Source organism: Schistocerca gregaria, chromosome 7 (assembly GCF_023897955.1).
Source record: "Schistocerca gregaria isolate iqSchGreg1 chromosome 7, iqSchGreg1.2, whole genome shotgun sequence".
In the NCBI taxonomy this organism is placed as follows: domain Eukaryota; kingdom Metazoa; phylum Arthropoda; class Insecta; order Orthoptera; family Acrididae; genus Schistocerca; species Schistocerca gregaria.
The window spans coordinates 184,436,755-184,449,020 of NC_064926.1; the positions used below are offsets into that span (position 1 = coordinate 184,436,755).

General features: G+C 38.6%; 1 protein-coding gene across 1 annotated transcript in view; it reads right to left on the reverse strand.

Annotated features, from left to right (window-relative positions):
- LOC126281192 (N-acetylglucosamine-6-phosphate deacetylase) overlaps nucleotides 1-12,266 on the reverse strand; it is a 106,081-nt gene that overhangs the window by 46,474 nt on the left and 47,341 nt on the right. The window contains exons 3-5 of the mRNA XM_049979900.1: nucleotides 9,426-9,560; nucleotides 1,900-2,029; nucleotides 1,701-1,789 (exon numbers count right to left, since the gene is read on the reverse strand). Coding sequence (XP_049835857.1) covers nucleotides 1,701-1,789; nucleotides 1,900-2,029; nucleotides 9,426-9,560 — 354 coding nt within the window. The remainder of the gene's footprint in view (nucleotides 1-1,700; nucleotides 1,790-1,899; nucleotides 2,030-9,425; nucleotides 9,561-12,266) is intronic.

The window sequence follows — 12,266 nt, forward strand, 5'->3', positions numbered from 1 at the left end:
TATTTGGAAATCTGGGTAGTGAATCTCACTGGCAACATTTTTAGAAATCAATTTATAGCTTGGGACCTTTGCCTTTCGCGGGCAAGGCAAAGGTCCCGAGTTCGAGTCTCAGTCGAGCACACAGTTTTAATCTGCCAGGAATTTTCATATCAGCACACACTCCGCTGCAGAGTGAAAATCTCATTCTGGAATTTATAGCTTTTCTACAAGACTTAGATCACTGAGCCTCCGAGGGCATAATTGAACAAAGGCACTTTCTCGAATGGTGCTGCCATGTGAGGACATCTACCTGCAACTACTTCTCATGTGTAAGGACAGTGATACATGGTAAAATTTATAAACTTGTGGACAGTGAAGTTAATATCAAAAGTTACATTTGAATGTGTGATCTGAAGGTCACAATAGCAGTAAACATCTTATACGAGGGGGGGGGGGGGGGGGGGGGGGGAACTGTGCTGAGGTAGAGAATACAACAGTGCACAAAACATTAATGATAATAGATTAATTGTGATGTTGCAACAACAAATAGTAAATGGATGCTGCCATAATGAATTCAAATTTTGTCAATCAATGAGAAGCTGGGGGGACCAATAATAAAACAGCCAATCAGCAGAGCCCAGCAGTAAACAACATGGTGAGCTGACACAACAATTATGTGGAGGAGCAGTATGCAGACAACAGTAACAAATGGCAGTAGCAACCAGTGTGGGAACAGTTTAAGGTAAAGTGTTATTGTTTACTAAGTATGATCAACTCTTTGCCTATATGAGTGACAATGAAAGAAAACACAGTGTTAAAGTGTTAAACATTAAAAGTGAACCTTTTGAAAACAGGGATCAAGAACTACACTTTGGAAGGGAACAAAAGTAGTAATTAAAAGTGAACTTGATAATGATAGGGGGTGAAATTACAAGAAATATCTTCTGTAGTGAATGTGCTGAAAGTGAGGTGAGTGACGAAAGATCTAGGACATCATTTCTAAACATTGAAGTGTTAATCAGGGTGAATGTGTCAGAGATTCACAGAAATGTTCACTGAAATGAGTAAAAACATGTGTAGTAAAAGAGCCATCAGTAGTTTTGTGGTAGAAATGAATAAGAATGGCAGTGACATCAAAAGAAATTTAAAAATGATGTTCATAGTCTGTGTGTAGAACTAGAGTTTGTGTAATTAATATTGCATTACAAATTTACACAGAAAGAGAGACTCAGTGAAAATCCGTTTTGAAAATAAGTTACACAAGTAACTGAAGAAGTGGATGCACAAATAAAAACTGTCAGCAAAGTATGTAAAGCTAAGAGAGACAAAATTGCACAATGTTGTGAAAAGAGGGTGAGAGCTGTTTTTAATTCCTGTTAGGAAACTCATGAAGGATTAAAGAAACTACGTGCTGAAACTAGATATGGATTCAAAGCTCAAACTAAACAAACTACAGTAGAGTTAAACAATAAAATTCAAACTATGTGAAATGAAGCAGAGCATATATTTCCTTGCTTTGAGTTTTGATTAAATGAAGCACTGATTTTAAAAGTTCTAACTTCATTACTCACTGTTGTGCCCCTTCTGTCTTACTGTGTACATTCTCTGCTTTCAGTGTACATAAGTTTTTCATGTTACCTACACCTTACGCATAAAAAACATAAGTCTAAAGCATAGAACAAAGGTGCATTCAGACCATCTTGTGCAGAACTGTAACTTACTGGCAGCATAGCATTGAATAGGTGAGTGATAAATGAAGCCCCATGTTTCACAGCAGCTTCTCCTTCACCAAGACTTGCCATAGAATGTCCTGCAGGGAAAAAAAACTGTAAGGTAATATCTAAGTTGGCAACTGAAATGAATGACAAAGACAAATGTGCAGCATACATACCTAAAGAAACAAATGTGCAGCATACATACCTAAAGAAACCGTAATGCCTCTTTCCACAAATTTCTCGATAACTTCAGGGGCTTTTTCTAGCTCTGGAGCTACAGTAACAATTCTCACATTGTCCAAAGATCCATAAGTTTCCAGAACTGAATCAAATCCCTAAAATGTTAAAAATAGTGTATAACAATAGCCATTTAGAATGCATTTCATAACACTGAATATTATCCACATAATCTGCGAATCAGCTACTCAACTTACTAAAAATATTTCACATAGTTGTCCAATCTCTAAATTCCTTCATTATTACATATGTCACACTCAAGCAGCTGCACCTGGAAAAGGTATCCGTGGGCACTTTCATAAGTACCACAACAACCTATACAGTGTCTCCCACAAAGGAGGTTTACACTGATTGAACTTTAACTGAGGAGGTATTAATGATAACCTGATCCAACTGTGATTCTATGGTGCTCTCATTACTAGCAAGTGTAGCCATTCATTTGTTTTTCTTTTGTTTATTTTCAGTTGCCAGTAACTACATTTAAATAACAGTATGGCTAGAAAGTTGCCCTTAGAGCAAAGAAAGTGCATTTTAAAGTATTATTGAAAATATGAACATATGAAAGAAGCTCAGATGCAATGGTGGGCAGGGTTTGATTTACACCACTGTCAGATGAAAGATAATGGACAGATTTTAGAGGGAAGGAAGTGTGCATGAGTTAAAGTAGTGACAGTATGGCAGGAAGAAATCAGTAGCAGACAAAAGAGGGATAGGCCTAGTAGTACAACCTTTCACAGAATCCCCAAAGAAGTCCACATGACCAGCTACAAGTGAATCAGATGTAAGTGAAAAAATTGTTTACCTCATTTTAAAGCAAGCAAAGTGGAAACCCTACATTCTCAAGGTGCTTCACATGATCAGTGAGGACGATCTGGATCAGTGCCTCAAATTTTGTGAATGGTTTCGCAATACTGAACAGTTAACTGATGTCATTGTTTGGTCTGATGAGATGACATTTAAATTGAATGGAACCATCTATTACTATAACTGCGTGTTCCGAGCAAGATACAATCCCCACATTATGGAAGAACGAACTGTTAATCTTCCTGTGTTATCAGTGTGGTGTGGTATGTCTCTCAGAGGACTTGTATGACCATTGGTTTTTGAAGGAGCAGTGACAGGTTAAAGAATCTTACCATGTTGAATGAAACTGTACCAGCCGTACATCAAACGTACCAAGATGAAGATTTCCCCTCCCCCCCCCCCCCCCAACACAGTACAATGCACCATCACATTACCATTGCAATGTACAGCACTTTTTGGATGAAATATTTGTTGAGGGATTGACAGGTCAATGAGGAAGTGTTGAGTTTACAACCAGATCTCCCGATCAAACCCCATTAGTCTTCTTTCTCTGGGGAACCCTGAAGGACACCATTCATGCCAGAAAACCCTGTATGCTGGATGACATGGAAAAGAGAATTGCGACTACCTGTGTATCCATTCCAATGGTATACATAATGTACATGTTGAAATGTTCCACAGCTTTGTAGATTTTGTATTGCTGTCAATGTCTTGACAGCTATGTGGGTTAAAAACTAATAGTTTTTATTATTTTTGCTAGAGTTATTAAAGTTCAAACAGAATAAACCCCTCTGTGGGACAACCTGTGTACTGGCATGTCTTTAAAAATATAACACATTATTTGAATACAATGGTATTTTACTATGCGCAACTGATTCAGCCAGTCTGTTGTGCAAAAACCAACAGTTAATGTGGAATCTGAACCACGGTGTACCTTGGATTTTTTTAAACCATAAAAGCATTTCCAGAGGTGCCAATTATTAGAAATAACAAGAAAGCTAATACCAAATAAAGAAATGGTCTGTATACATACAGTACATGCAATGTCTTTCAGCAACATCTTCCAAACCTCAGGAGAGATCCCCATCATGTTGCACAACATAGCAACAGCTTTAAATCAAGATTGTAGTCTCAATAAAGTGCTGCATTATATGGAAAATGAATGGCAAGACATATTATCAGTAGCAGAACATCCCTATCTTGGGCAATGATTTGCATGATATCAATTGGAAGCTTTCAGGGGCTTGCTTCTCTTAACAACTGAAAATTATGCACACAGTGTTGTAATATTACCCTACCTACAATACCATATTTTAAATTTCTTCAATGATCACACTGGGTAATAGGGATGAATAATCTAGAAAGGAGGTATGTTTACTGTCCAAAAACGTATGAAGACATTAAATGCCTTGAGCAGAATTGTCAGAAATGCAAAATGCATCAAGCATTGCCTCCCCAAACTTCTTCCCCATGGCCAGAGCTCACACAACCATGGGAATGTCTCCACACTGATCTTGCTGGACCTATTTTTTGGAACCAGAGTGGCTCATTGTAACAGATTCATAGTCCTATTTCCTGTATGTGGTCAAGCTACAGCATATCATCATGGAATTCACTACTAGGTTTCTATTGAACAGTAGACAAATTGTGGAGCACAATTTTTGGAAGCTGCTATTAAGTACCTCTGCACCCCCAATGGCATCAGACATCTAACCATGCTACAATTTCACTCCACATCTAAAGGCACTGCAGAGGGATTTGTGTGCTTCTTAAAATTCAAATGGTTGAAGAACTTCGTGGCCACTTCTGAAAGATCTTTAAGCAATTTCTTAGCAACATACAGAGCAATGCCCATTTATGGCAACACTTTGGTCAAGCTGTTTCACATCTGTCTTCAATGGACACTCCTCAATCTGCCACTCCCACTGACAGAGCAAAAAGGAAGATAATACCACAGTGTTCTAAGACAGGACTGCATTGTGAACATACATGTTTGGGACCACTTCATGATCAATTCACGGATCCATTCTGGCTCATCACAGCCACCACTTGCTTACAGTTGTGTCATCCCAAGTTGTGACGTAAGTTATGACATATGAATAAATCGTGCTTGTGCTATCCAGGACAGGTGCCCATCAGCTCCCACCAGCCCATCCTGAAGACTAAGATGGCCACTATCACTAGGCAAAGGCATTTTGACAAGTTTTGAGTGGCTCTTTTGCTGTTCCACCCTGAGACTAATAATCTCATCAATGGAAGTTGGCATCTCCAATGCCATCCCCCCCACAAGGGCTGACCAAAGCAGAAGACAGTAAACCAGCCATTAACAGCACCTACCTATGCCAGCAGCAGCATCTGCACTGTGATATCACACACTAAGCAACCTGCACTGTGCTGACCAGAATGCTTTGGCCCTTTGGACCAATTCAAGGGGTTGCAGATTTAGTAGCTCTGTCGGACCTTGATACTGAAAATACATTATCAATCAAGCCTTCACTCATCTCCATGCATATTGTCAAACAATAGTGACTGTAGTTGCACCACTACTTTTAGACACTACAGAATAAGTATTCACACTCCCACAGTAATGCAAAAATGCCATGTAAGCAGGCCAGGAAGCACAGTTACTTCAGGGACTACACCCTGATGTGACAAATTGCCACCATGAAGACAGATATAATAACAAATTAAACAAAGAGCTTTCCAATAATTACTTAAACTACTTTATTTTTGTTCATTTTAATTGAATCAACTGTGGGTTCTTGGTGAAACATTGCAAATTACTAAACAAACACTGTTTGTGGCCTTGTTTCACAATTTTATAATTAATATTACATCACAACCTAGGTTTCAGGTTATAAGCCCATTTTCAAGTACATTACTGATAACAAAGATGATAATGCACAGATAAACATGATGATAAGGCAAAGATAATCATCTCAACTTCTTAAGGTATTGAACCATAGTTTAATGTACAATTATGCCAAAGACCATTTTTTTTAACAATTTACATACATTATTACACAGCCAGAAATTACACAATACTGACTCAACTAAAGTTATGCATCAGCCAAGAACTTTTAACTACGATGGACTGGGGCCCAAAGTTTTGCTTCCATCCTGGGGTTGTGATCTCATCTAAAAGGGAGAGGGTAAGGAGTCATTCCAATCCCGGGAGCGGAAAGACTTACCTTAGGGGGAAAAAAGGATAGGTATATACTCGCGCGCGCGCACACACACACACACACACACACACACACACACACACAAAGACACAAGCAGACATATTTAAAGGCAAAGAGTATGGGCAGAGATGTAAGTCAAGGCGGAAGTGTGGAGGCAAAGATGATGTTGAATGACAGGTGAGGTATGGCGGCAACTTGAAATTAGCGGAGATTAAGGCCTGGTGGATAACGAGAAGAGAGGATATACAGCCTCAACCTCTTTCCTGACGAAGCAGCCGCCGGCTGCGAAAGCTCGAAATTCTGTGTGTGTCTTTTATTCATTGTGCCCATCTACCGGCGCTTTCCCGCTTGGTAAGTCTTGGAATCTTTGTTTTTAATATATTGAAATATAAAGAGTGAGAAGCAAATAACATTAATATGGAGCTATGAAGACCGAATTTTTCAGTGTTGCAAGAGTGCAGCATAGTATTTACATGCTGAACAGAATCATTCACAAATAAGAACATAAAAATATTTGATGACTGTCAACGCACAAATGATTGTTTTGGATTTGGAGATGATCAGTTCCACTGTGGTGCCTGAGATGTTGTAGAGTAGATCAACGTGCCTATTGTTGGTCACAGTTTTTGAGAAGACAATCTGAACCTCATAGCCAAGTCAGTGTAGACAAACAGTATCACTATCTAAAGCAGAGTTTGAGTACAGAGAGCATACAAGTTTGGAAATGATATTGATTTGAAGTAGTTTCTTGTTTACAAATAAGAGACTGGGCCTGGGATTCCAGTGGTGGCATTTAACTGAGCCTGTCACATAGAGCAGTCATATATTCCTTTATGTAATTGACCTCAGGCATGATATGTGCCTCTGTGGAAAGCATGTCTCCAACCTAGTAGTTGGCCTTGTGGCGTACATCAATGAGGAGTTCTACAGACCTAAAACCTCGAAATTGTTACAAAGGAACAGAAACACCCTATTTTGAGCCAGCTATTATGAGGACAAAGAGGATGTAGTGGAAAAACCATCAAAGGATCTGTCTCAGTATCCACAGGGACTATGTCTCTCTTGATAAGAAGCGGCACAGGATGCACTTGATGGGTGTATCATATCATCTTCCCTCAGCCTCTAAGGGGATTGGTGTAAGAAAACTGCTGTACAGTTTGGATGGAAAGCTGGAGTAGAAACTTCCAGATGTGATGGGAATTGCTAGAATAGCTCTGACAGTGGCTCAATAGGTAGCAACTGGTGGTTGTGAGGACAAATTAGATTTTTGTGGTAGTCAGTGCACCTGCTCTCAGTGGCCACTGAGTAAAGCACAACCACAGCTTGAGTCTGTCTTGGACAGGCAACACTAAGTGCAGGTTGAAAATAATGACACACAGTAAAATATGGAAGAGTGTCACCCTGGGCAGACTCCCAAGACATTGACACCAGAAGATGTCCAATTCTGTTGTCAGTGCACAAGTTCTAACAAGCAGGTTTCACCCTTTGGCACTGAGTTGTATTTGTACTCTTGTGACAGAGTGAATGCTAATCTCATCAGTGCCCATTTTACTGCCCTAGACCCTGTCGATCAAGAGTGCTGTGTCAACATTTGATTAATAGTTGAAAAAAAGCAGTAACAGTTGCTGTACACAGTTTTGTTTGCAAAAAGTTTGAAAAAATGGACTGTAAATTTCAAGCCATTAACAGCAAGAAGCAAGGGAGGTCAATCTGTACCAGGCTTAGAAAACCACAAAAGCTGGAAATTGAAGAAGCCTGATTCAGCCTTTGCAGAACATTGCCTGAACAATAACCACAAATACACAATAGATGTACAAGTCTTACAGACAGAGGAAAAGAGGGCCAAACTCAACCAATTAGAAATTTTAGAAATTAAAAGACAGATGTGTATATCCTCACCTCTATTATTAAACAAGCAAACCAAATTCGGTTATTCACCCCTTTTAGATGAGATCACAACCCCAGGATGGAAGCAAAACTTTGGGCCCCAGTCCATCATAGTTAAAAGTTCTTGGCTGATGCATAACTTTAGTGAGTCAGTATTGTGTAATTTCTGGCTGTGTAATAATGTATGTAAATTGTTAAAAAAATGGTCTTTGGCATAATTGTACATTAAACTATGGTTTGATACCTTAAGAAGTTAAGATGATTATCTTTGCCTTGTCATCATGTTTATCTGTGCATTATCATCTTTGTAATCAGTAATGTACTTGAAAATGGGCTTATAACCTGAAACCTAGGTTGTGATGTAATATTAATTATAAAATTGTGAAACAAGGCCACAAACAGTGTTTGTTTAGTTAATTTGCAATGTTTCACCAAGAACCCACAGTTGATTCAATTAAAATGAACAAAAATAAAGTAGTTTAAGTAATTATTGGAAAGCTCTTTGTTTAATTTGTTATTATATCTGTCTTCATGGTGGCAATTTGTCACATCAGGGTGTAGTCCCTGAAGTAACTGTGCTTCCTGGCCTGCTTACATGGCATTTTTGCATTAGCTGTGGCAGTGTGAATACTTATTCTGTAGTGTCTAAAAGTAGTGGTGGAACTACAGTCACTATTGTTTGACAATATGCATGGAGATCACCTGTCATTCAACATCATCTTTGCCTCCACACTTCCGCCTGCCCATACTCTTTGCCTTTAAATATGTTTGCTTGTGTCTGTGTATGTATGGATGTGTGTGTGTGTGTGTGTGTGTGTGCGAGCGCGCGCGCGCAATTATATACCTATCCTTTTTTCCCCCTAAGGTAAGTCTTTCCGCTCCCGGGATTGGAATGACTCCTTACCCTCTCCCTTAAAACCCACATCCTTTCTTCTTTCCTTTTCCTTCCCTCTTTCCTGACAAAGCAGCCGCCAGTTGCGAAAGCTCGAAATTCTGTGTGTGTGTTTTATTCATTGGGCCTATCTACCGGCACTTTCCCGCTTGGTTAAGTCTTGGAATCTTTGTTTTTAATATATTTTTCCCATGTGGAAGTTTCTTTCTATTTTATTTATATTTCAATAGAAATTCAAAAACATACTTGCAACCTTGTTTTACTCTTCCCCGACATTACTTGACACATTAGATACAGATGTACGTGGTTTCCATATTCTCAGTATTCCAGGTTTTCAGCTACTTGTATTTCACAAATAAAAACAGCCACTGTAAGTAATTCATATGAAATTTTGCTTATTTGCAAGTCATGTTTTCTTTGCATTTCTTACCACATTAACTACACAGATTTGTATATTTCTTGCACCTCCTTCATTTTCCTCCCTTTCATGCAGCTTTAAATTTCAAAAGAAAGCATGTTTTAAAGTATAAGACAGCAATTTAATCTGAAGTGATATGGCTTATAGCTCTCTAAATGTCTTAAATAATAACCAGGATTTGTGTTATGTTTAACAATTTAATGGTAATTATGGACAGAAAAGACAAACATTTCTTTACTTCCCTTTATTCCATGATACATCATCTGAATATAAAAATGATTTTTTTCTGCATGATTTGAATAACATACCTTCTCGAATGTCTTAATAAATTGTTCTGGATGGGCACCCTTCTTGAGAGGATTTATGAAGGGTCCTTCTACATGAACACCTAAAACTGTAGCTCCTTTTGGGCCACCAGCTTGTTTCTTCAGCCTCGGTAGTACCTGCAGCAAGTATTGTCCCATAAGTTCATGCAAAAAAACAATTTTAGCTCAATGCCGTATATATCAAGATATATAAGTATATTGTAATATGCAATTCCAGGATTTCATCAGCTTGCTGTATTCAACATTTAGCAAGATTGCACAAAAATTACTTGTATTTTTTTAAGAATTTTCGGCTGTTTGTTTGTCTCGACATTAGTGTGCAGTCTTGTTAGAGGATATTTCAGTTGCTCTTAAATGTAATTAAACTGTGTCACGAGTCATCAGCTGCAATAATGGGCAAATATGTAGCTTTAGTGAAAATAATGCAGTGGATTAATGGATTAGTAGCCCAAGAGTCAGCCTGACAATATTACTTCCAATGTACAAATAAGGAAAAAAGCTACTGTTTACTGTACGTGTGTTTAAGCAGAGAAAAGTAACGGAAATTCTGAACTAGTAACAAGCACAGAAGAAATTAGAAATATAATTAGTTATCAAATGACACTAAAGAAAAAATTTCCCAATTATGAGAACAGGTCCCCCCCCCCTCCCCCAACTACAACAATTTGAACCAATTAGTAACACAATCCAATTCAAATCTCAATGTGGACCAAATTGTATATACTGTCATAGGATGGACAAAAAATAACAACCAGATGTGTCTGTTGAATGGCCACAACAGGTAACTTGAAAAGGGTGTCTCTTTGTGCAGGACATTTTTAGAATGGTGGGGTGGGCTCTAATGGATAAAAACATCTATTTATTATAGTTCTGTTCAATAGCATGGCTAATAGTCTATAAAATGGAATATCTTATCCATGCCCACTAAAATCTCTGGCACTAGCTCTGTGAACTATACAATAACTGTTATGGTACTGTAATCACCTAAAGGGCATCACTTTCATTCACGCAAATGATGCTCGTGACAGCTACCATCCTCTAAATTTCCTGGCAACACAATGCTACTTTTCTGCAGTAGTGGTTTTATTCATCTGCGGATCACTTTTACATTATATGAATATGTCATGGTATTACACAATGAGAACGAAGACCATATTTCATACTAGCTTTCTGCCTGGCTAACTGCAGTGATCATTCTCATGAAAAACTGGACAACACAAGTAAGAGACAGATTGTGTTTCATACTTTTAAATTATTCCAAATCAACTAAATACAGGAGAAAAATACTAATAGGTCATTTCTCATCTCTATCCTATCTTATGCCCACAGTATTTATATACAAACAATGAGTCATGTATACGCCATATTTTGTTGGGTTGGGTTGTTTTGAGGGAGGAGACCAGACATCGAGGTCATCGGTCTCATTGAATTAGGGAAGGACAGGGAAGGAAGTCGGCCATGCCCTTTCAGAGGAACCATCCTGGTATTTGCCTGGAACAATTTAGGGAAATCACGGAAAACCTAAATCAGGATGGCCGGACTTGGGATTGAACCGCCATCCTCCCGAATGCGAGTCCAGTGTGCCATATTTTGTTGAAATTGCTTCAGGTGTTTAAGAGTCACACTTTTATGTCACCCATTCATCTTCACAGTCAGCCATACAGATCCTGTGGCTGTCTTACTGTCACCTTTTTCCCCAAATTATATGTGTACCTAGTTTGTAAAAACTGCTTTAGTTGTTATGGAAGTATGCTGATAAATCACTGTCTTTGGATTCCTCCCCCACCCTACACTCCCCTTACTTCTAGGGATGCAAATTTGTTGGCACCATCATCAACGAGCTTAGTGACCCCTGAAAACTGGATTCAGTATTAATATCACTCATTTTTACATCCACCCCCAAGGGTGGCAGGGTTATACTATACCCACAGCAATTACACAGATTTTTCCAGCATAATAAATGTTGATGCCCTTTACGTATATGTGGCCGTATTTCATTGTCCTGATGACACAATACTTCAATGGGCCAACTGGCCACCATCTTCAGGTGAGATTGTAGGTGCACAAGCACACCACAATTGGGGTAACAGCAGACACAGTGGCTCGCTTTCACTCTGGGAACAGGGCACTGCATGTGTACGAGAAGTGAAAGGGCTGTCCTTTGTGAAGTAAAGAACTGCAGCAGCATCAGCAGTACAAACTGAAAAAAGCTATGAATGGCAAATTAAGATGCAGCTGATTGAAAACCACACCACTGTTGTTTTATATCTGATAAAATAGGATTCCACATGTTGCTTAAAGGAAATCCTCTGTCTCTGTTAATAATGCCATTGGATAATCGTATTGCGATGGATTCTTTAAGCACACAATCACAGAAACAGGAAGCTGAAGCAATAATTTTCGTCTCTTTAAATGGCATATTATGCCCTTCATTGAGACAATGTCAGTGACGGCAGACTTTTCAGGCTGGAGCAAACGTATGTGACACTGATATTCCCCACACTGGACATGAACTGTACAAATAGTCTGCTCAATATATGCCTTTCCGCAATAATAGGGAATTTTAAATACTCCAGGCTTCCTCAATTCGAAATAATTTTTAATACATCCAAGAAGGGCTCTAGTTTTTGGCAAAGACAAAAAGACACTTTCAATATTATATTTTCTGAGAACTCCTAAAATTCTCAAAGAAACACTCACTGAAAAGAGTAAAAAAATAACTGATTGATAAGTGTCCATTGTTGGTTCACATGATGGTCCAAATGGAAAAGCATGGACAATCTGATGATCAGTATATACATTTCGCCTGAAAGCAACCTTAAG